The 20494-nt window shown below is 51.0% G+C and overlaps 1 protein-coding gene across 10 annotated transcripts; it reads right to left on the reverse strand.

Moving 5' to 3' along the window:
- Positions 1-1822: 1822 nt before the first annotated feature.
- On the reverse strand, positions 1823-20109 carry AMDHD2 (amidohydrolase domain containing 2). Of its 10 annotated transcripts, XM_041407904.1 has the most exons (14): positions 18342-20109; positions 17472-17608; positions 16650-16789; positions 16248-16302; positions 15638-15850; positions 14506-14594; positions 13391-13535; positions 13033-13140; positions 12269-12337; positions 11724-11825; positions 9734-11319; positions 8358-8445; positions 5695-6021; positions 5480-5496 (listed from the first exon to the last, which is right to left on the reverse strand). In XM_041407904.1, the coding sequence occupies exons 1-11, from the start codon at positions 18422-18424 to the stop codon at positions 11231-11233; spliced, it is 1230 nt and encodes a 409-aa protein (XP_041263838.1). In that variant the 5' UTR covers positions 18425-20109; the 3' UTR covers positions 5480-5496; positions 5695-6021; positions 8358-8445; positions 9734-11230. The 10 variants fall into 10 exon arrangements, with proteins under 10 accessions (XP_041263820.1, XP_041263812.1, XP_041263855.1 ...); XM_041407959.1 differs by lacking the exon at positions 15638-15850; XM_041407951.1 differs by lacking the exons at positions 17472-17608; positions 18342-20109 and adding an exon at positions 17276-17435.
- Positions 20110-20494: the final 385 nt, after the last annotated feature.

The following is a 20494-nucleotide window of genomic DNA, read 5'->3' on the forward strand; positions in this document are numbered from 1 at the left end:
TGGTGGCACCAAACTCAAAAGCCAGACACAAAGCTGAGGAGAGGATGCAGAAACAAGCAGGTCAGAATTGAGCTCAACTTTTCATCAAAACTGAGATACATTCCTTAAAGCAAGAACAGTGGGTCAGAGATGTCCAGGTAGATCAGAATATTTCCCTTCTCCTTCACTGTTACGTATCATTAATGCCTTGGGTCATAGACCAAACCTCCAGCCACAGGTATTACAGTTACTAGTAAAGCAAAGCCCTGATCCCAACCTGACACTGCTGTAATGAGACATCACTGAAACCCCAAATAGCACTGAAATCCTAAAGAAAGAAATGCTAAAAGGGGAAAACACAGTGTTTAAAAAATATCACTAAGACTGCACTGTGGCCCCTGTAAAAGGGGAAAGGATGGATGGAGCAGCCATGACATTTCCTAACTTCTAATATCATTGCTTTTCTTTTCAAACAATTATAATACAGCAAAGCTTAAAAGTGAAGTACAGACTGCTGTAGTTTCAGACACCTCTTCACGATACAATCACTAATGAAGTGACTTGGGCACATCTGTCAAAAACTCAGGAGGCATCACATTGACTATAAAAAGAGGGAGTAGACAGAAAAAGGCAAAACGCTTCGTCCAAGATTCCATGGCTGACTCATGGACCCGAGCCGACACGACACTCGGGAACACGATGTGTCACACTGATAAACATTTGCCTTCCCACAAACACATGCATTAAGTCCTCCAGTAATGAAGGAACAGAAAAATGAAAAGGAACTGGTTTTACAGGTCAGCATTATTTAGACCTCTGGAAAAACATAGGAGTTGTTCTCGTATTAGAATGGAGTTTTCTCTGACCCTTTTGAAGATAACTGCTGGATCGGGTTACACCAAATGTCCACCTCACTGGTATCTTTAGTTGAATTGTGAATGCCTCATGAGCAGCATGAACATGAGGCAATTATGTAAGAATGCTTTCCAGAATACTTCTGCAGCCTTCTACAGCAAGGATTTTATATTTTAGCAGCTCTAGCTTTACCTGAGACATGACAAGGAAAAAAAACCTATTTCCTAGATATCTCCTGCATAATCAGCCAGGGAAGCAAACAGCTGTAGCTCCAAGGTCATGTAGACAATGCTCTTGAATCTCAGTAAGCTAGTAAACAGCGTGAAAACACAAAAAGCATGTCAAGAACACAGCTTTTGTATGTTGAATTTAAAATCCTGGAAATTAAAAAAAAAATACTAAGATTGGTCTACACATTCGAAGTAACAGCTGTGCTCCTTGGCAAATAAAGTGTGCCAACCTCGATTTCCAGTTTTCATCTATTGACTTCCAAAAGACAAATTCATTTCTCCATGTTTCTCTTCATCATGTATGTTACCTGTTTCTCCTCATCACATATGTTACCCGGGTTCAGTTTCTTCTCATGCCCAGACAGGAATTCTTTAAAATATTCTTTTAAAATTTTTAAATTTAAAAGGAATGAAGAAGTATTGCAGATGCAACTGCCTGCCATCAGAGCTTAGCAACAAAATTAATTTTTTAGAGCAACAATCAGGTTTTTAGTATTTCACAGCCAATGTTTTTCACCATCTCTCAGCTGCTCTCAGAACTCCCTGGAATCTGGCTACACTCCCATCTCCCACTTTTTACACAGGCTAACTGGACTATAAAAGGCAGGAAAGCACTGCTCCCTAGGGACACCTGATAGCATGTAGCCTTTCCACAGCACTTCTCTTTCTTCTGTGTTTTTTTACCCTTGGTGGGAAAATCTCTGCATGAACTTAAGAGATGGGTTCAATACTCAAGCAGTATTGACTGGAGACACACATTAAAAAAGCCAAAATTTAATACAAATCAAATGGAAGAGAGTCTTTGGGCTGTGACAGTTTATTTTACCACCACCCAAGGCTGGCATGCAGCTAATTTTCCTTCTGAGGCACTAGTGGTTGTAACTGAGCTACTTATAAAGTTAACTTTATTTAAGAGTTAATTGTATATCTTTCCTAGCTGTCCAGAACCTGGCTTCAGCAACAAAATTTTTCCCTGTTTTCCTAGAAACAAGTGTCTTTACATCTCTAGGCTGGATTAAATCATGATGTGCAGTTTTATTCTAGGTCTGTACCTGTCAGTGAAAGAGATGAATGAGCAAAAATGGGTCTCACTCACTTTTCCCCAAAGACCCTGAGCTCGTGCTCCTCCAAGTCAGGGATGACACACTGCTGGTTATCTGCTGGATGCCAGAAGCTGCATTCACACAGACTTGGGGAGTGGAAGCATCCAGCTATCCACTGCTCTGGATCTTTATTCCAAACCATTCCCTGCTATATGCATTGCTACCTCAGCTGCTAGAAAAGCTCTGCTCTACTTAAAAGCAATGGGAGCAAGGGAAAATCTCATGGTATAGAAGACAGACTCCACAGTTAATGTCAATTCTACAGGAAAGAAAGCAGATCCTTCCACACTGCTGACCTTTTCAAAGGTGCCTCTTTCCAGTGTGAGCACACAGGAGCACTTATGTATGCTGAGTTTTGGGGTCATATGCATAGTAGGCAGATCTGGTTTAAACTTCTAGATAAGGCACCCTGGAAGAATATCCAGAGATTCATGCACGACATTTCCTACTGCACAGCACTTTTCCACCGTTCTTCACTTTACAGGAGGTCTGGCACACTTTTAATCAAAGTCACTTTTCTAGAAGAAATTAAAGTGAAATTCCTGGGGAGTTGTGAAATTGAATAAGCCTGTGTTAAGTGTCCTGTGTGACTCTGAAGGGGATTCTGCTGAGCCTTGGCTTTTCCTGCAAGCTCCCAAGCTCTTCCGGATGAACTGGCCGTTCTTGTGGATGCTTCCCGTCAACTCCACGATCCTGGCAGATTTTGCAGCTTAAAGAGGGGAGAAAAAATAAGAGATGTTCAGTCATCTCATATAGTGAGGCCTCAGTCTGCAGAGCAGAGGGCAGGATTGAACCGCTTTCTTCTCCTCCTCACCATGCAAAGTTCTCCTACCTGCTTCCATAAGCTTCAGCTCTCTGCACAGCTCCTCCTGCATCTTCTTCCTGTAGTCTCCAAACATGGCTCTCATGAGCTGACGCTTCTTCACCAGTGGAGCCTTGTCACTGCGCAGTGTCCTGATCGCCCTGAGAGCCTCCTCAGCTGCAGCAAAGGAGCAACAACACACAGGTTAAGGCTCCCTGCTGGCTCTGCCCCTGCACTCCTGCCAATGCTGCCCCCAGGAGAGCTCTTCTTTACTTCAATGCTTACCCTGCTTTGGAGTGGGTTTCTGTGTCTTCAAGCCGAGCTCCAGCTGATTCACACACCAGTCCACCTCTTTCCACAGCTGCTCATCTGACTGCTATCAACATGAGGCACAGTGAGCAAGAGGAAGTAAATCACCCAAAAATTACAGCAGCAGTTGCTACACAGGATGAAAGGGAACTCCAAAAAGTCAGGACTATTCCAACCATTATGTTCTGGTGACCACTTAACAGACTTCATGACATCTTCCCTCTAGTGTTTTTCATCAGATAAACTAAAAGCACTGTGCAAATGTTTAGTTGCACCTCACTGTCTCTATTAGATGGATTTAATGTGGCTGCCATTCAGAAGGTGCTGTTTTCTGGAAAGCCGTACAGCTTTCAAAGAAACTTACAGATGGGAGAAATAAACATTAACAACAAAAAACCCCTATCCTCAAACCTGCACAAAATCCAAAAAAGCAAACAATGGACAAAATTAGAAGCTGAGTCTTTCTTCTCAGCTCCTCTGTGCTTGCTCAACCAGAAATGCATGAGGGACAAGGAAGATGAAGCCCATGGAGATGAAGGAAGCCAAGTGCCATTGAGCAAAGCCAGCTGGCTAACTCAGCAGTGGGACAGGGAAACAGGGCTGCATCCTGGAACTGCAGCAGTTCTTAACTGTTATATACATGTAAATACAAATGCCCTCACACTGTCTCCTTTTACCTACAACAGTGTCCTTCTAAAGGACTGGAAGGGCTTTACCTGACCTTCAACTTTTTCTAAGTCTCTGGTGCTCAGCAGTCTTTATTGGTAGGACTGCAGGCGAAGCAGACCTTTGGATGAAATGTTCCAGAGGCAGGTGAACACTCAGTGCAATTTCCTTGTAAAATATTAAGAAAAGGAAGGTTTTGTGCAATCTTGTGCTACAGAATGAATCAGCTGGCACTGTTTGTTACTAAAACCTACACCAGTGCTGGAAAGTAAAATAAAATGAAGACCTGGACCTTAGCAGAACAGAAAACCTCAGGGTGTGCCTTAATGTTGTGTTTACACATAACTTGCAACTTCAGATGACTTCTGGGCCATGCCCTACAGAGGAACCTTCTCGGAAGCACCCTTGAGCTCTACCACAGGTCCTTGGCTACACCAGGTGGCAGTTCTTTGCCTTGGCTTTGCTCCTTGTACTACGAAAGCAATTCATCCTGCAACACACACATCAGAGCTACAGGGCCTGGCTCAGCACCCACAGGCACCAGCTTGGCACCAAATGAAGACAGTTACCTCCATTTCCTATTTTTATTTTCTTAAAAAAACATAGCATCCAGCTCACCAGGATTAGCTGTCACAAGCCTAAACATGAAATCTTTCAGCACAAATCTGAAGGACCATTAACTTCCTTTGCTCTGGTCAGGTTCCTCAGCTGTGTAGCAGAGAAAGCAAACAGCTGCTGGAACATGTAAGCAGCAAATGTGGGCTTTCAGCTTCCATCTCAGGGCAGTATGCTAGTTGTTCATCTGTGCAAAGAGATAAAGTGTCTCTTCAGCTCAAGGGTTTATAAATAATGGGATCCCATCAGTATTTAATTACCTGAGAGGTCTTCTCATCCTGATGGGAAGTATCTGTATTTTGACAGCTGTTAGCTTCTGCCTTTGCCTTCCTGCTGGTCTCAGTTTCTTCTGTTTTGTTTTTACTGACAGGTGCTTTTTGCTTCTTCTTTTTCTTCTTCTGGGCAGCTCCACCTCCTGTTGATTTTTCTGTCATTGCCTCATCTGCAGGGGCTGTTTCTGTTTGGGGGATCTTTGATGTGGCATGGCTTCTGTCCTCTTCGGGTGCATTCCCTGTCACTTGAGTCACCTCAGGCTTCTGCAAGGCTGCAGCCTGTGGCAGAGCTGCTGATTCAGCAGGCAGTGAAGGATCTGCTGTGTGCTCTGTATGTTGGCTCGCTGGAAGTAACTGAAGATGAGGACACTCTTCATCTGGGATGGCAAAGTTGAAAGCAAACTTGGGTTCTTGTCCAGGGGCAGCAAACCTCAAGGCGCCATTCCAGTTCTCCTGCTTAGTGGCTCTGTTTTGTACCTGCTCATCACCACTGTCACCAGGGTCAGCTTCTGGCTCAGTCTTGGAAAGTGTAAAATCAAATCGGAAGCTGCTGCCAGATGACGTGAACAACTCTGGCTTTACCTCAGGGGTTGGATCAGACTGTTTCACACCATCTGCAGCCTGCCCCTTGCTTGGCTGTACTTCCACAACATCAGGGGTCATGCCTAGAAAAGACAAAGAACACTTGTTTGAGAACACCAATACTGGTGTGCTCAATGCACCAGTTTCCTACCATGGGGGTGTCACTGCAGCCTCCACTCTAAGGCACTGCCCAGAGAGGTGACTCAATTAATGCTGCAACCTAAGTAATCTACAGAAAAGAACCAAATCTTACTATCCCCTGAGGGACAGCTCAAGCTCACCTTTCTCCATGCTCTTCTGACCCTCATCCATTTTGAGATGACAATCCCCAAACTCATTGCTCATCACTTGCTGCTTCTCTGCAAGAGGAGTCTCAGGGGAGTGCAGGACCTTGAAAATGTGTTGGGTTTCTTCTGCTCCACTCAGAAAACACCAAGAGAGACAAGAAGCAGTTTACAGTGGGCCTTAAAATCCACACTGTGGGATGCTGATGACTGACTCAGAGTAATGTGCTCTGTATTCATACCACCTCTGTCTAATCCATAACTAGCATTTAATTGAAAAGGAACTCCAAGTGCTTCCAGAAGCTCAAATACTGTGAGATGTTCCTACAGAGGAGAAAAAGAAATCATAACTGCTTATTACTTACAGTTGGACTCTTACACTGCAGTGAGTGCAGTGCTAATGGCACAGAAGCTACAGAGAGCTTAGCAATCTTTCCCTCAAGGTGAAGACAAATCCCAGAACGTAACTCAGTGTCTCTTCTCTGGAAAACTGGAAAAAATCTAAGTAGAGGGTATACCCTGAAAAGCAGGACTCTTGCTCTTGCCTACAAATCAGCCTGAACACAACAAGAATCCAAAGCTTTTGTGTTAGAACAAATTCTCTAAAAAACAAAGTTGTTCTGTGACAGTGGTTCCCAAGATCTCAATCTGGAAACCCTAAATATAGTCTTGTAGTGTTTGTCCCACTTATTTTAAACTACAGAACAACTTGAGAGTAGTACTGTGGAATGGGAACATCCCACCTCTCCCAGCTGCAGGGCCCAACCATCCTCTCGGGAAAGAACCCTTCCCTAACATCCAGCCTAATAATCACCCCCTAACACAGCTCCAGCCGTTCCCTGGTTCGGTCCCTGGTCACGGAAAGCAGAGATTGGAGCTGTCCCTCTGCTGCCCCTCAGGAGGAGCTGCAGCCCCAGTGAGCTCTGTGCTCCATCTCCTCTCCTCCAGCTGAACAAACCAAGTGCCCTCAGCTGCTCCTCCTATGGCTTCCCCTTGAGACCCTTCCCATCCTCACATCCCCCCCCCTTGGACACTCTCTAACAGTTACAGACCCTTCTGATATTGTGGTGCCCCAAAGTGCCCGCAGCACTGGAGGTGAGGCTGCCCCAGGGCAGGGCAGGGCAGGGAGAGCAGGACAATCCCCTCCCTGTCTCAGCCAGTAATGCTGGGCCTGATACACCCCCAGTCGTGGTGGGACAGAAGTGAGATGTACCTTCACAGCATCGGGGTGTCAGGGTCCTGGCCACATGAACTCTTATTTCAAGGGGTTTGGCTAGCTGCAATCCAGGCCAGTTACACAACACGAGGTAGAGAAAGCTCCAGGGAGCTGCTTCCCTCCCTCACCTGGGAGTTACTCTAAGCTGAGTACCTTATGCATACAGTGCTACAGCCAAACAATTCATTGATCCAGACCCTGAATTCCTGGCTAGATGTTGGATCTGCCTCCTCACCAGACTTCTCCAGCAACTGGGACTCCAGCAGAGCCTGGGTACCATCAGCAGCACTGCTCAGCTCTCCTGGGTCACATACTGTGCAAAAGGGTCCTTTTCTGGCCAGGGCACTGCTTCTGCTGTCTCTTTCCTGTACTCAGCTCCTGCTTCCCCTCCAGGAGCTGCCTTCTCTGCTGCTGGGCACTGGGGTCCAGCACAGGACACGTTTGTAACAAAATGGTCTGATCACAGAATAGCTTAGGCAGAAACTTTAAAGCTGATCCACTCCTGTCATGGGCAGAGACACCTTCCACTATCCCAGGTTGCTCCAAGCCCCATCCAGCCTGGCCTTGGACACTTCCAGAGTTCCAGGGGCAGCCACAGCTTCTCTGGGCACCCTGTGCTAGGGCTTCACCACCCTCACAGGGAAGTATTTCTTCCTAGTATCTGATCTAAGCATTATCTCTGGCAGTGGGAGCCATTCCCATGTCCTGTCCCTCCATCCCTTGCCCCCAGTCCCTCTCCAGCTCTCCTGGAGCCTCTTCAGGCACTGAAAGGGGCTCTGAGGTCTCCCCAGAGCCTCCTCTTCTCCAGGATGAACAATCACAACCCTCTCCCACAAGCCTTAATTCTTCTTGGAGCCTGATGCCCAAGCACAAGGTGTAGGCACCTATCAGTCACTACTCCATCCTCAGGTGGACCAGCAAACACTCACCTGAGCATCTTACATGGGGTTCACAATCCTCTTCCAATGTTAGGTACTGACCAGCAGCAGGACATGTGTCTGCAGCTGGTGGACTAATGAGATCAAACTATGACCTTATAGAATTTTATCTTTCATGTAATTTTTCCCTGGAACAAGCTTCACAAAAATAAACCTACTGGTGTTTGAGGGCCAAACACGCTCGCACAGTATTTCCTTAAGATGAAAAACAAAGGCAGAGCAGAAAGGTTCTGCTGTAGCAGAACCAAACAAGTCATTATATGGGAAAAAAAGAACATGACAAAGAATACAGAAAACAGGGAGAACAAACACTCAATGACTGAAAGATAAAACTGCTTCCAGAAACACAGTCCTTAAAGCCCAGCGTTGTCCTGTGTTTAGAACAAATCCCAAATAACACAAGAACAGGGAACATAAAGGAGAGAAGAAACAGAAAAACACCCACATCTGCTAAATCCCACCCAAGGCCAGAATATGGGGGGTGTGGGCTGGGAAAGAGGAAATACCTGGTTTGGGGTGTGGAGTGAGATGGAGATTGGCCTCCAGTTGTGAAATGCACCACTCCAGCTCCTCCTGAAATACACCTTGGGGAGCCTTGGACATCATGTGGGAAAGGCAGAATGATCAGAACCACAAATCTCTCACCTTCAAAACTGAGTTTTCTGAGGCCTCCTCCCCTCTCACAGGAGATCAGACCTGTCTTTACATTGGAGGTGTGCTGTGCAACAGTTCATTGATACCCTAAATCAGCACAGCACAGGGACACGTGTCCTGTGTGGAGAGCACCAAATGAGCCCTCTGCACTGCAGCTCTTACTAGCAGGAAACCCCACCACTCCTGGCAAGCCAGGACTTCCCACAGATTTATTTTTTCATCTTCTTCTCCACGTGTCCCTTTTTAAAAGCCCCAAATGGAAAACTTGTCATTTTTGCTGAAGCTTAGGCAATAGCAAAACGTCTCTACGGCAGGAAATTTCCCTTTAGCACAGCTCTGGTAACAACAGAATTTATCTTTAGCCTAAACACAAGCCCTTGAGGCCCCACGTGCTGTATGTCTACGCTGGCTGCCTCTTGATACGCAGGTGGAAGTTAAGGTTTGCAGCCCGCCTGGGAACAAGGCACACTAAGACACTGGGAACCAAAAGAACGTTCAGGATAAGGAGATGAGCAGGGACGGGGAAAGGCACCAGAGCTGGGAAAGCCTTTAAGGAGAACCTGCGGGAGCTGGCCCCGGGCCCAGCACGGGCCGAGCCTTACCTGCTCCGCGCCGGGCTCCCCGCGCCGCCGCCGCCGGAAGACGCGGCCCCGCCGTACCGCCCACCTCCGGTCACGGGCCTCGCGTGGGCTCTGGGAGCAGCCCCGCCCGGGCCGCCACCACCGACTGGAGCTCGGGGCCCGCTCTGGGCCTCTTGGAGCCCCCGGACCCTCGGCGGGGCCTCTCTCCGCCGCCGGCCGCGGACTCAGGCTGGGTGGGGGGCCGGGCCGGTGTGCGCCGCCCTCAGCGCCGCGGCCGCTCCCCGCGCTGCCGTTCCGCCCGAGAGCGCCCGGGCCCGGCGGGCCGCAGTCCCCAGCGCCCACCTGGGCGGCGCGTTTGTGACCCCTGCGACTCCCTCGTGCTCCCCTGAGCCCCGCACTGTGCCGCACACACGTGTGCCCACGGAGCGGGCCGCGGGTATCCGGCGGTGCCGCCTTCCCTGGGCCAAATCCCCGCAGGAGCGCCCAGAGCAGCCCGTACCCCTCACATGCCAGCCTGACACAGGCCATGCCAGCAAGCACCAGCGCAGGCAAAAAAGGTTAATACACACCTATTGGTACTGTCTAATCCCATTTCTATTTTAGATTTCCTTTTGATTATTTAATTTTGTAAATAAGAAGTTAGACACCTTGTTTCATAAGCATTTTTCCCTGTTGGATTGTTTCCAACAACAGCCAGAAGATCCCCGTGAGGTCAGTACTGCAGCAGCACAGCGTGTCACTGCACAGGGCCTGCTGTCTCTCCAGTGCTTCAAACCATGGAGGTTGTAATTTCTCTTGACATTGGCAGTTGATGTTAGAAATCGTCCAAGGCTGACAGAAGGGCTCTAAAGTGCTGGGGAAGCACTTCCAAATGATGCTGCTAAAGATTATAAAATGGTACTGGAAAAATCAGTACACTTCTGCCAATCCCAACCAGACTTCCGTCTGTCTTACAATCTCCACCCTCGCTGAGACTTAGCCATTGTCTGAGCCCTCTCCTCATTACAAAAACCATCTCAGTGGTTTGAGGCTTGTCCAAGGTTGTCTTGAGACTTCATCTCAAGGCTTGTTCTGAGTGGTTGAGGAGGGTTGAAATCAGCCTCAGCCCTCATATACAAGTGTCCCAGCGTCAGGAAAAAGTATGACAGTCAAGTATTGTAGAAGATAATGAGCACAAAATAATGAGCTATCATATCTATCTTGAAAGGCCAGAATTCCACCGCAATTTTCCTCTCCCTCGGTGCCTGAGCTGGACTAAGGGCTTGTGAGCCTGTCACCACCAGTCTGGATGCATCCCCTAAAGCAAAGCTTCACATCCATAGCCTGAAGAATGCACAAACCCATCAGGCGATGCAAAGACTTCTTGGTATGGCCTGCAGAACCCACCCAGACAGCGCAAGGAGTGAAAGGAACATTGTTTTATGTGGTAGGATGCTGTCCATATCTCCAGCTCTGTGGACTCAATGCCCATGCAGGGAAAAGGCACAAAGGACCAGCAATGCCTTGGTATTCCTGGGTTTGATCTCTGCCCTGAGGATTCAGCCCCACAAGGGCACCGAGTAAGCGAGCTGTGGCAGCCTTGCTCTGAGGACACACAACAGAAGGGCTGTCAGGAGATCCAAACATGATCCTCAGCTTCTGCTTACACAACAGAAACCTTGTTATGGGAAGAGCTGCGAGCTGAGCTGGTGGAAGCTGATGTCTAACAAGTCATGGCTGCCTGGGACAAACAGCAGGCAGAAGAATTGGAATGGCTTGAGCCTGCCTCAGGTACAGAGCAGGTTAGTGTACGCTGTATAAACTGTGCAAAGGCTGGGACAACTCCTCACTGCTGTCAGATGGTGACAGAAGCACCTGTTGGGGAGCAGGTCAGCTGTACAGTCCTGTAGGTCACTCCAGGACTGGCATCCTTGCCAGCACACAGCTGCCTTCTTTCCCCATATCACCAACTGAGCACCAACAAATTCGTGGCAGGCATGGCTGTAACTGGAAGCTGGAAAATGCAGCTCTTTGGTATGACGCTCCATTGAGGGAGTTGCAGGAAGGAATTGGGGAAAAAAAACCAAAAGAGAGAAGTGGGGTGGTTGCCAGAGCTGCTAACCACAGTGTCAGTGAGCCTTGGAGGGCACTGGGACAGCCCAGTGTCACATGCCCGACACATCCTGTCGCCAGACTTCCTCGCCGGCAATGTAAGTGGCTTGCACATACAGGCTGTCATTCAGCATTAGGAAATCTGTGTTGGACAAGAGAGAAAGAAAGCAGCTGTCAGAATGGAGCTGCTGGAGTTAGCTGGGGAGAGCTGAGATCACTGGGGAAGTGCTTCTCCCCATCCCAGGATGGCACTGCAGTGCAACCCTGGAAACGGCAGCTCTGCTTTCTGTTCAGCTGAAATGTAGGGGGCACTCCAAAGGGTTTCCCAAACACCACCAGCATCCAAGGGAAAAACCACTGGAGCAAAAGCCCAGAGCATATCCCAGGTGGAGCAAGTCTCCCTGCAGCTCCCACAAAAGCAGGGGATGAGCATATGCTTACAAAGCAGCCCCTGCTTTGCTCTAGCACTTGTGAGCTCTGATACCATCATCTCCATACCAGTACGTGCTGTGCCCACACCAGTACATGCTGTGCCCACACCAATACCTGCATCAGAGTCATAATCCAGTGTCCCCTTTTTATGTTCAATCCCCAGGAGCTGGGCGGGATGCAGAGATGCCGCCTCCAACGCGGTCTCTACCGAGCACCCTTGGACAGAGAATTGGGGAGATGTTAGGGCAGCCAGAGCCCCATTGCCAGAGCAGCCCAAATCCCCCTGGACAAAGCAACACCCAGCCAGGCCACTGATGGACCCAAGCTGGAACACCCTCAGCACAGCCAGCTGGAGCTGAGGAGGGAAATATCCCTACAGGAGAGAGCAGGCATAGGAAAACTGAATACCTAGGGTATGGAGAAGAGAAAACCATTCAGTTTTGTGAGGAAGAAGCAGGAGAGTTCACCGCTTATTAGTTCTGTGGGTTAAAATGAAACTTCCCCCTCAAAAAGGGGCTCACGTGAAGGCACTGATCCCAGCCCTTGCCATGTCTCAGGTGAGAGGGAATGTTCCTGGTGGAATGGACACATCTGGCAAAAGCAAGACCTCCTCCCATGTCAACATAGGGAGCAGCAACTTGTGGACAAGGCTTTCTTACCTGTGGCTTCTTGGAAGTGTCGAACACAAGTGTCCATGGTTGCCACACTGCCACTCAAGGTCTTTGTGCCTGGGAGAGAAACAGGATGGCACTGAGCAGCGCCCATAGCTCACAGCAAGAAGCAGGGCACTAGAGAAGCATAATGGCACCAGAAGTGCAGAAGTCCTGTGTGGCAGGAGGAGCAGGCTGAAGGGCCTGCAGCCACTTCCTGCTGGAGCACAGGAAGAGGTACGTGGGTGTTATCCCCAGCTCTACTATCAGACCAGCTGGACTGGGTGAAACCTGCTTACAACACAGGCAATTGCTGCCAGAGGAAGGGAATGAAGAAAGGAATGCTCCTTCACTGAAATACCTTCCCAGTCTTCATCTGCTTGGGAATTTGAAACTTAGGGAATTTAGCTAGCATTAGGTGCTAGTGTTACAATGAAGAAAAGGGACAATAAATGTCTCTTAAGGTTTCTCTGTCCTTACTGATGCCCTGAACCTCTAGCACCCTTAGCACTGGACAATGAAGCTTTCAAAGATGTTGCAGACAGCTATAACTGGACAGATTCTTCCATGAGGGTGGCACACTTCTCGTCTTTACCAGGAGTTTCATTACCCTAAAGGCCAAGTCACTGCAGATCCACCAGTTATCAAAACCAAAGAGGGTGGCACAAACGCTGCCACACAGCGACAGAGACAGCAAGGTGTGCTCCGCTCCTCAGAAACGTTGCCAGTGGCAGCACTGTCCCCAGCTCTTCAGCAAGAGGGACAGCACTTACCTGCGATGTAGGTGTTCAGCCCATCGATCTCCACCACCTGCTGACCCAGTGTGTGCCGACCCGGTGCCAGCCCCATGCCAGCGATTGCATCTGTCACCAGCACCAGCCCTGCGGAACACAAGGAAAGGGGCTTGTCAACACTGCTGCTGATTTTCCTGCAGCTCCAAGCACTGTGTCCTGTTGACCCTCCCAGAGAGGAACCACATGTCTCCAGCCACATCGCACCAAAGCAAGAGGACTGAGGGATCAGCACATCTGGCTGTGACCTGCCAGACAGCAAGGGCGGCACAAATGTCTTCTGGGAGATGGCACAGTGCTCAGAGTGGCTGGTAACACTGTGGAGACTGCCATGGCTCACCTTTGGGGTGGGCTCGGTGGGCAATGCGCAGGGCAGCGGGGTTGGTGTGGATGCCATCAGAAATCATGCCATAGAAGACCCTCCGCCCAGCAGGAATCTTGTCACTTGTCAGCAGCCCCACAATGCCAGGGTCACGGTGGTGGAACTGCTCGAGGGGAGAGAGGGGACAAGCTGTGGAGGAGCAGGACACACTGGCTGAGACTTCACTTCAGGGGATGCAGCTGCCAACTCTATCACACAGTGCCTGGCAGCTTTACCAGGCAAACCTGGGCATTGCCTTGAATCACAGAATCACAGGATGATTTGAGTTGGAAGGGACCATAAAGCTTATCCTGTTCCAACCCCTGCCATGGGCAGCATCACTTTCCACTAGTCCAGGGTGCTCCAAGCCTGTTGAACCTGACCTTAAATGCTTCCAGGGATGGGACAGCCACAGCTCCTCTGGGCAACCTGTGCCAGGGTCTCAGTACCCTCACAGGGAAGAATTTCTTCCCGATATTCCATCTAACCCTGCCCTCGGGCAGGGAGAAAACATTCTTCCTTGTCCTGCCTCTTCAGGCCTTTGTCCAAAGTCTCTCTCCAGCTCTCCTGGAGCCCCTTTAGGCACTGGAAAGGGCTCTGAGATCTCTGGAGCCATCTCTTTCCCAGGTGAACACCCCCAGTTCTGCCAGCCTGGCTCCAGAGCAGAGGGGCTCCAGCTCTTGGAGCATCTCTGTGGCCTCCTCTACACTCTCTCCAGCAGCTCCATGTCCTTCTGATGTTGGCCCCAGGGCTGGAGGCAGCTCTGCAGGTGGGGTCTCACCTGAGTGGGGCAGAATCTCCCCCTTCCCTGCTGCTCACACACAGGAGGGGGTCTGGGTGCACAGAGCAAGGGCATGTCCACCTCTCACCCACCAACACTTCCTAGTCCTTCTCAGCGATGAACTTCGAAAGTCTGCTACAGCCTTGCCTCTCTTTCAGATCCAGCAGTAGGAATGTGAAGCCAGAGGTTCAGTGCCAAAACCTCATTGCAAAGCATGGTACAAAACCAGCTGGGGAGAACACAGACCCATGGGGAGCAGGAGAAAAAGCCCAAAAGCAGCCATGGAGGAGGGCAGGTGCCTCTGGGGACTCACCGGCAGCATGGCATTGAAGAGGTGAGTGATGAAGGTTGCTCCGTGCTGCACAGCCTCCTCGGCCTGGGACAGATTAGCCACTGAGTGACCTGGGAACACAGACCAACACCTGATTCCTCTGCCCATCTTTCTACTGATTTCCCTACAGGAGCAAAGACACTGCATCACTGCACTATGCTCTAATGGCCACCCTGGCCTGAGGTCTCAGGTGCAGACTCGACACAGATGTGTCTGGCCATGACCTGGAGGGACTCTGGGGGTGGGTGCTTACCTAAACTCCTTCAGTATTCACATCACAGCTGTCACAATGCTGCCTTGCTCACAGCATGTTGTCTTCAGGCTGAGTTTGAGGTCCAATGATATGCCTTTCTGCTGGCCTCACATACTTAAATGTTTTGTAGAGAATTATCAGAGGACACCCTCACAACAGTGGGAACTTTGCCAGGAAAACATATGGGAATCAAACTATCCAGAAAGAAACTTGTTTCCCCAACAGGACAGCAGCTCTGTGGGCTAACCTTGCCTTTCTGGAGTTGTTTATGTGGCTTTGGGATAAGAGATAGTCTGCTGTATGAATGCCCTTCTCACTTGAGGTTTAATTTCACCCTGAGTAACTCCCTCCTTTAAAAAACAAAACAAACTTCTTCAATGATATGAGACAAAGAAGAGTTTGTGAAGCAAAGGAAAAGAAAAACACAGCCAGTTTTAAGTCAGAAGCCATCCATATATTGGAGGGAGAGGTTTCTACAGTACTTCTGGTTGAAAAACAGAGTTATCAAACCGAAAGTAACCTTTGGAAAATGATTTCACCTGTCACATAAGGCCTAAAGCAGTGGAACTTCAGAGTTTGAACCCTTCCACATCATCAAACCTCCAACCAAGACTGCTGTTCTTCCCTGTGTTAGAACAGCACCTTGTGTTTACTGCAGGGACTCCTAAGTCGATACAAACTTTGGCCCTTGCCATGATAGACTGACAGCATCAAGCAGCGTCCCCATTTGTGACAGGTCTGTCACCTCCATCCAGAATCCCACCCTGTCCAGTTGCATTCATGAGACGCTGTTAGACATGCCACAGCCCCAGGGGAGGGGCAGCCAGAGCTCCCCTAAGCCCTGGGTGCCCCAGCCCTTACCCAGGGAGACGCAGATGCCCCGCTTGGTGAGCTCCCGGATCACCTCACTGCTCCTCCTCATTTCAGGGGCCAGGGTCACTATCTGGACACAGTCCAGGGAGCCATAGGTGGCAAGCAGGTCCTGGAAAGCACCTGCCTCAAAGGTGCGGAGGCAGTGCTCTGGGTGGGCACCCTTCTTCTCCTTGCTGATGAACGGCCCTTCCAGGTGGGCTCCTGTCCAAACAGGAACAAAGAACCATGACCCTTCCTCCCCCTGCCAAGGACCAAGAAACCTGCTGCTCCTGTCATACTCTTGCCATTTTTCTGCAGCAAAACATGTCCCAGGCAACTGTGAGCTCAGCACAGGGAAGATGCAGTGCTGGCCACTGGCCAATCCAAGCCACCCCACTGCCATTGCTCCAGGGTCTCCAAAGGGGCTCGTGCAGTGTGTGTACGAAGACAGAAAACACGGTAAAAGCCAGGCACAGACTAAGGGAAAAGGTGCCCACGTGTGCATCCCTCCCGCTGAGAGTTCCAGCCCCTATTTGCACTCTGTAACTTCTTTCACCTCAACTGTGAGCAAGATAATTGCCCACCTAGAGTAGCACCACAGAGGGATGAATCCACTTACCCAGGATTCCTGCTCCATGGGCTCCACCATTTCTTACACTGATCTGAGGGAGAATCTAGAGAAAGAGGTTTGTCAGACATGGCAACACAGACACAGCCCCCCAAGCCTGCCGAATCAGACCCAAATGTCAGGTCTGCAGGGAGATTTGTAGCTGGACCACTTGGGACCATCACAGCCCACAAAGGAAAAGCTGTCTCCAAGCCTTGGTGTGCAGACCTCGCTTGGGAGGCATGGCTGTCTCAGCATTCTAAAGGCTGAGGGCAAGAAACCCAGGGTAGAGTCCAGCTCCTCATGCCCATGGCTTTTCTGCCCTGACGCTATCCCTGTCTTGGCCCACCCACCTCCTGATACCAACCTCAGTCCCTGATCACCCTGCGGACGGGAGAGGAGAAGGCCCCTTACCTGGTGGTACACAGATGGAGGAGAGGTCACCAAGGTAGGACAGAAAGAGGTCACTCCATGGGAGAGGATTTTCTGACTGACCAGGTCAATACCTGATTTGAAGTCATCCGTAGCCAGAGAGAAGTCCACCCCGAAGCCTCCTGCACCACAAACAAAACAGGGGTGAAACTGCTGCTTCCCCAGTGAGTATGCTCCACCCAGAAACACTGAAGAAAGACTTAATGTGACTAGAGGGAGATGTTCCATTTGTAGGGCGCTGACACAGAGGGCTCCATCAGCATTTCTGTCCTACATTCCAAGGTTCCACAAGTACAAATCTCACCATCACTGCTCTCATGAAGTGCTCTTCCCAGCAGCACCCCAGTGTTTTGCAAGCACAGCCTTTTTATTTTGATGCAGGGCAAAATGTGACAATTCCCATCTGAAAAGGGAACTGACTTCCAACTTTACCTACCATAGAACAAGCCCCTCTTTCCTTCTGAAGAGAGCTGTTGCAGTTACTTGTTATTGTTCCTATGGGAAGTCGTGCCCTCTCCACCCACATCCTGAAAGGGTAGGGCAGGCATCCTGCCAGTGCAGGGGCAGGATAAAATATAGAGAAAAATGAGTTCAGAGGAAACCCTCACCTGGCCAAAGGAGATCACTTACACAACAGCAACAACCACAGGTAAAATTGCTCTTTGTCATTGGTTGGGTGACTCACACCTCCCTTGAGCAGCTGAAACGTGGCCATGGACAGGACACCCAACAGTGGGGCTGGGGGTCAAGGATGGACAAACCCGGGATGTCCCCAGTCCATGAGTGCATGTAGCTTCACTGTACCATTGATCTGGACGTCAATGAAACCTGGGGCGATGATGCTGTCCTTGCAGTCCAGCTGGACATCAGCAGAGCCCTTTTCGTCAAAGAAGAGTTTCTCTGGGTTGAGGATCTTCCCCTCTCGCACCCACAGGTCCTCCCTGGAGGGACAGTCACACATACCAAGCTCTGGTGCCATCTGCAGCACACGGAGCAGGTGGCCATGCCCCAGTGACAGTGATCCTGAGCAAAGTGGATCCCACCGGCACCTCCAACCACGGGCTCTGCGATGTCTGCCAGAGCACAGCTGCTCTTTAAGCTGGGACACAGTGAGCAGCCCTCTCTACCTGGCTCTGGCTCTACAAACTCACAGATATGGGATTTTCACGGGCTGCTCCTCAAAGGGGATGGTGGTGTTGATTGCCAAAGCACCAGGGGGCTGGCAGAAGAGGCAAAACAACAGGGACCGTACACCACACCCGCCCCATCTCGCTCCAAAACCTGGCAGAGGTAGAGCACGGCAGGGTGAGGGCCAATAGCCGGTGCACAGGGGGAACTGGCCACCGTCCTTTGGCACTGCAGGTGTCCGCTCAGGTCGCAGCCTGTCCGGGAGCCCCCACAGCCCTGGCACCGCCGCAGCCTTGGTACCCACAGACACCACGATACCCCCAAACAGCCCTGGTACCGCCAGACATCACGGTACCCACAACAGCCCTGGCACCCCAAACAGCCCTGGTACCGCCGGACATCACGGTACCCGCAACAGCCCTGGCACCCCAAACAGCCCTGGTACGCCAAACAGCCCTGGCACCCCAAACAGCCCTGGTACCCCAAACAGCCCTGGCACCCCAAACAGCCCTGCTACCCCAAACAGCCCTGGTACCTCTGCCTCACCTCTGGAGCTGGTGGTCCCTCAGGATGCGGCAGTTGGTGAACTGCACGATGGGCGCGTCCGAGACGGATTTGTTGGACGGCATAGCGGGGCAGCGGGAGGCGGCGGGAAGCGCGAATCCCCCGGTGGCCGGCGCAAGGGGAAGGGACCGGGCGTGGCGGAGCAAGGCCAGGCCGCGGCTCCGGTGCGAGCGGCTGCTGCGGGACTGGACAGCCGGTGAGGGGCGGAGGCACCGGAGCACCGCCCCCGGGGCAGGCGGAGGGTGAGTTCCCTCCCCTACTCGGTGCTCGGAGCCGACGCTGTGAGGAACAAGCCCCACGAGGCCGGGCGCCGCCACGGTGCCCGATGAGTGCCGGGCCCCGGGCACTGTCCCCACCGCGGGGGCACCGGGGCCCGGGGGCGTGGCCTGGGCGCGGCCGCGCCCCGCAGCACCGCCCGCTCCCGGTCACGTGAGCGCGCACGGCACGTGCCGGGATTCCCCGCCCGCCCTGCGGCACGTGACCGGCCCCGGAGAGCCGCCATCACGGGAAGGGCGCTGCCATCTTGAGAAGGTCGACGGCGGAAACCCTCCTCGTGAGACCCCCTCCCGAACCCCCATCATGAAATCCCGTCGTGAGATTCCATCCCGAACCCCCATCATGAAATCCCATTGTGAGATTCCATTCTGAACCCTCCCCCGAGACCCCATCATGAGACCCCATTCTGAAACCCTCCATCCTAAACCCCCCTCTTGAGATCCCATCCTGAACACTCATGATGAGATCCCATCGTGAGACCCCATCATGAGATCCCATCGTGAGACCCCATTGTGAAGCCATGCTGACACCCCACCCATTGTGAGACTCCATCCTGAGATCCCCATCCTAGGCTCCATTGTAAGATCTCATGCTGAGAATCCATGCAGAAACCCCATCCTGAGATCCCCATCTCGACACCTCCATCCCAAGACCCCCATTGTGACACCCTGGGCCCACTGGCCCCTGTGTACCCAAGGGAAGCTCACAAGGCATGGCTTCACCCAGCTGTTGTGGGCTCTGGCACTACTCATTAATCTCTCCTAGGAAAGAAAAGTGATGGAGAATGTAATTGTGTATGAATGTAACATCCCTGTCTGGCCTGGAATTGGATTTTTATTAAGTTTTGAGCCATGCACATCATTCCATGATGTCAGTGCTTGTAGCTACAAGCTGCTCCTGTTGTCAGCAGGATGCTGGGAAAGGGGACTGAAAGGGAGAGGCTGGGAAAACAACGTGCAGCACTGTTTTGGGAATTTGAGGCTAAAAATGGTTTCAGGCCACAGAGATGCTCCAAAAGCTGAACCCCTCCGTTCTGGAGCCAGGCTGAGAGCTGGGGGAGTTCACCTGAAGAAGAGAAGGCTCCATGAAGTCTCTTCCAGGGCCTAAAGGGGGTCTAGGAGAGCTGGGGAGAACTGCAGACAGAGGCATGGAGGGGCAGGACAAGAGGAATGGCTTCCCACTGCCAGAAGGTAGGGCTAGATGGGATACTGGAAAGTAATTCTTCCCTGTGAGGGTGCTGAGGCCCTGGCACAGGGTGCCCAGAGCAGCTGTGGCTGCCCCTGGATCCCTGGATGTGTCCAAGGCCAGGTAGGACAAGGCTTGGAGCAACGTGGGATAGTGGAAAATGTCCCTGCCCATGGCAGGGGGTGGAACTGGATGAGCTGTAAGGTTTTCCTCATGAAATTATGTACATCTGGGACACCCACAGCACTGCATTGCTGGGAATGATTTTTATCTTCATACAGGTGGAGCTGAGGAGACCCCAAAATTAGAAGTTGAGAAGATGAATTCTAAAAACAGCTCTCAACCCTTCTAATCTGTGAAGAAGAAAGGACCCATCCAAGCTGCTAAATTAAATTTGGATGTCAGAAGACACGTGTAGCACCCAAACTGCCTGTGGCCAAAACAGGTCCCTTCCCCAGGAACACACAGGTGACAGGGCTGCGACAGTAACGAGCTGGCAGTGGAAGAGATGCCGAGGTAAAGGCAAATACTGACTGCAGAGGTAGGAACACCCACCATAAACATCCTGCCTTGAGCCCACCTGGAGCAGTGATACAGCTTCTTCACCCGAGAACCCTTCAGCCACGCAGATCCTCAGGCTGCCACTGCCAAGCCTGGATGAGATCTCCTGTCTG

The sequence above is a fragment of the Onychostruthus taczanowskii genome, unplaced genomic scaffold (assembly GCF_017590055.1).
Source record: "Onychostruthus taczanowskii isolate IOZ18803 unplaced genomic scaffold, ASM1759005v1 scaffold10, whole genome shotgun sequence".
Taxonomy (NCBI): Eukaryota; Metazoa; Chordata; class Aves; order Passeriformes; family Passeridae; genus Onychostruthus; species Onychostruthus taczanowskii.

Coding starts and splice junctions, on each gene's coding strand:
- AMDHD2 (XM_041407878.1), bottom strand. CDS start 9,614: ATGGCCTGTGTCAGGCTGGCATGTGAGGGGTACGGGCTGCTCTGGGCG. Junction 3,346..4,819: donor AGGATGAGAAGACCTCTCAG/GTAATTAAATAC, acceptor TCATGTTGATAG/CAGTCAGATGAGCAGCTGTG. Junction 2,877..2,999: donor GCTGAAGCTTATGGAAGCAG/GTAGGAGAACTT, acceptor CCCCTCTTTAAG/CTGCAAAATCTGCCAGGATC.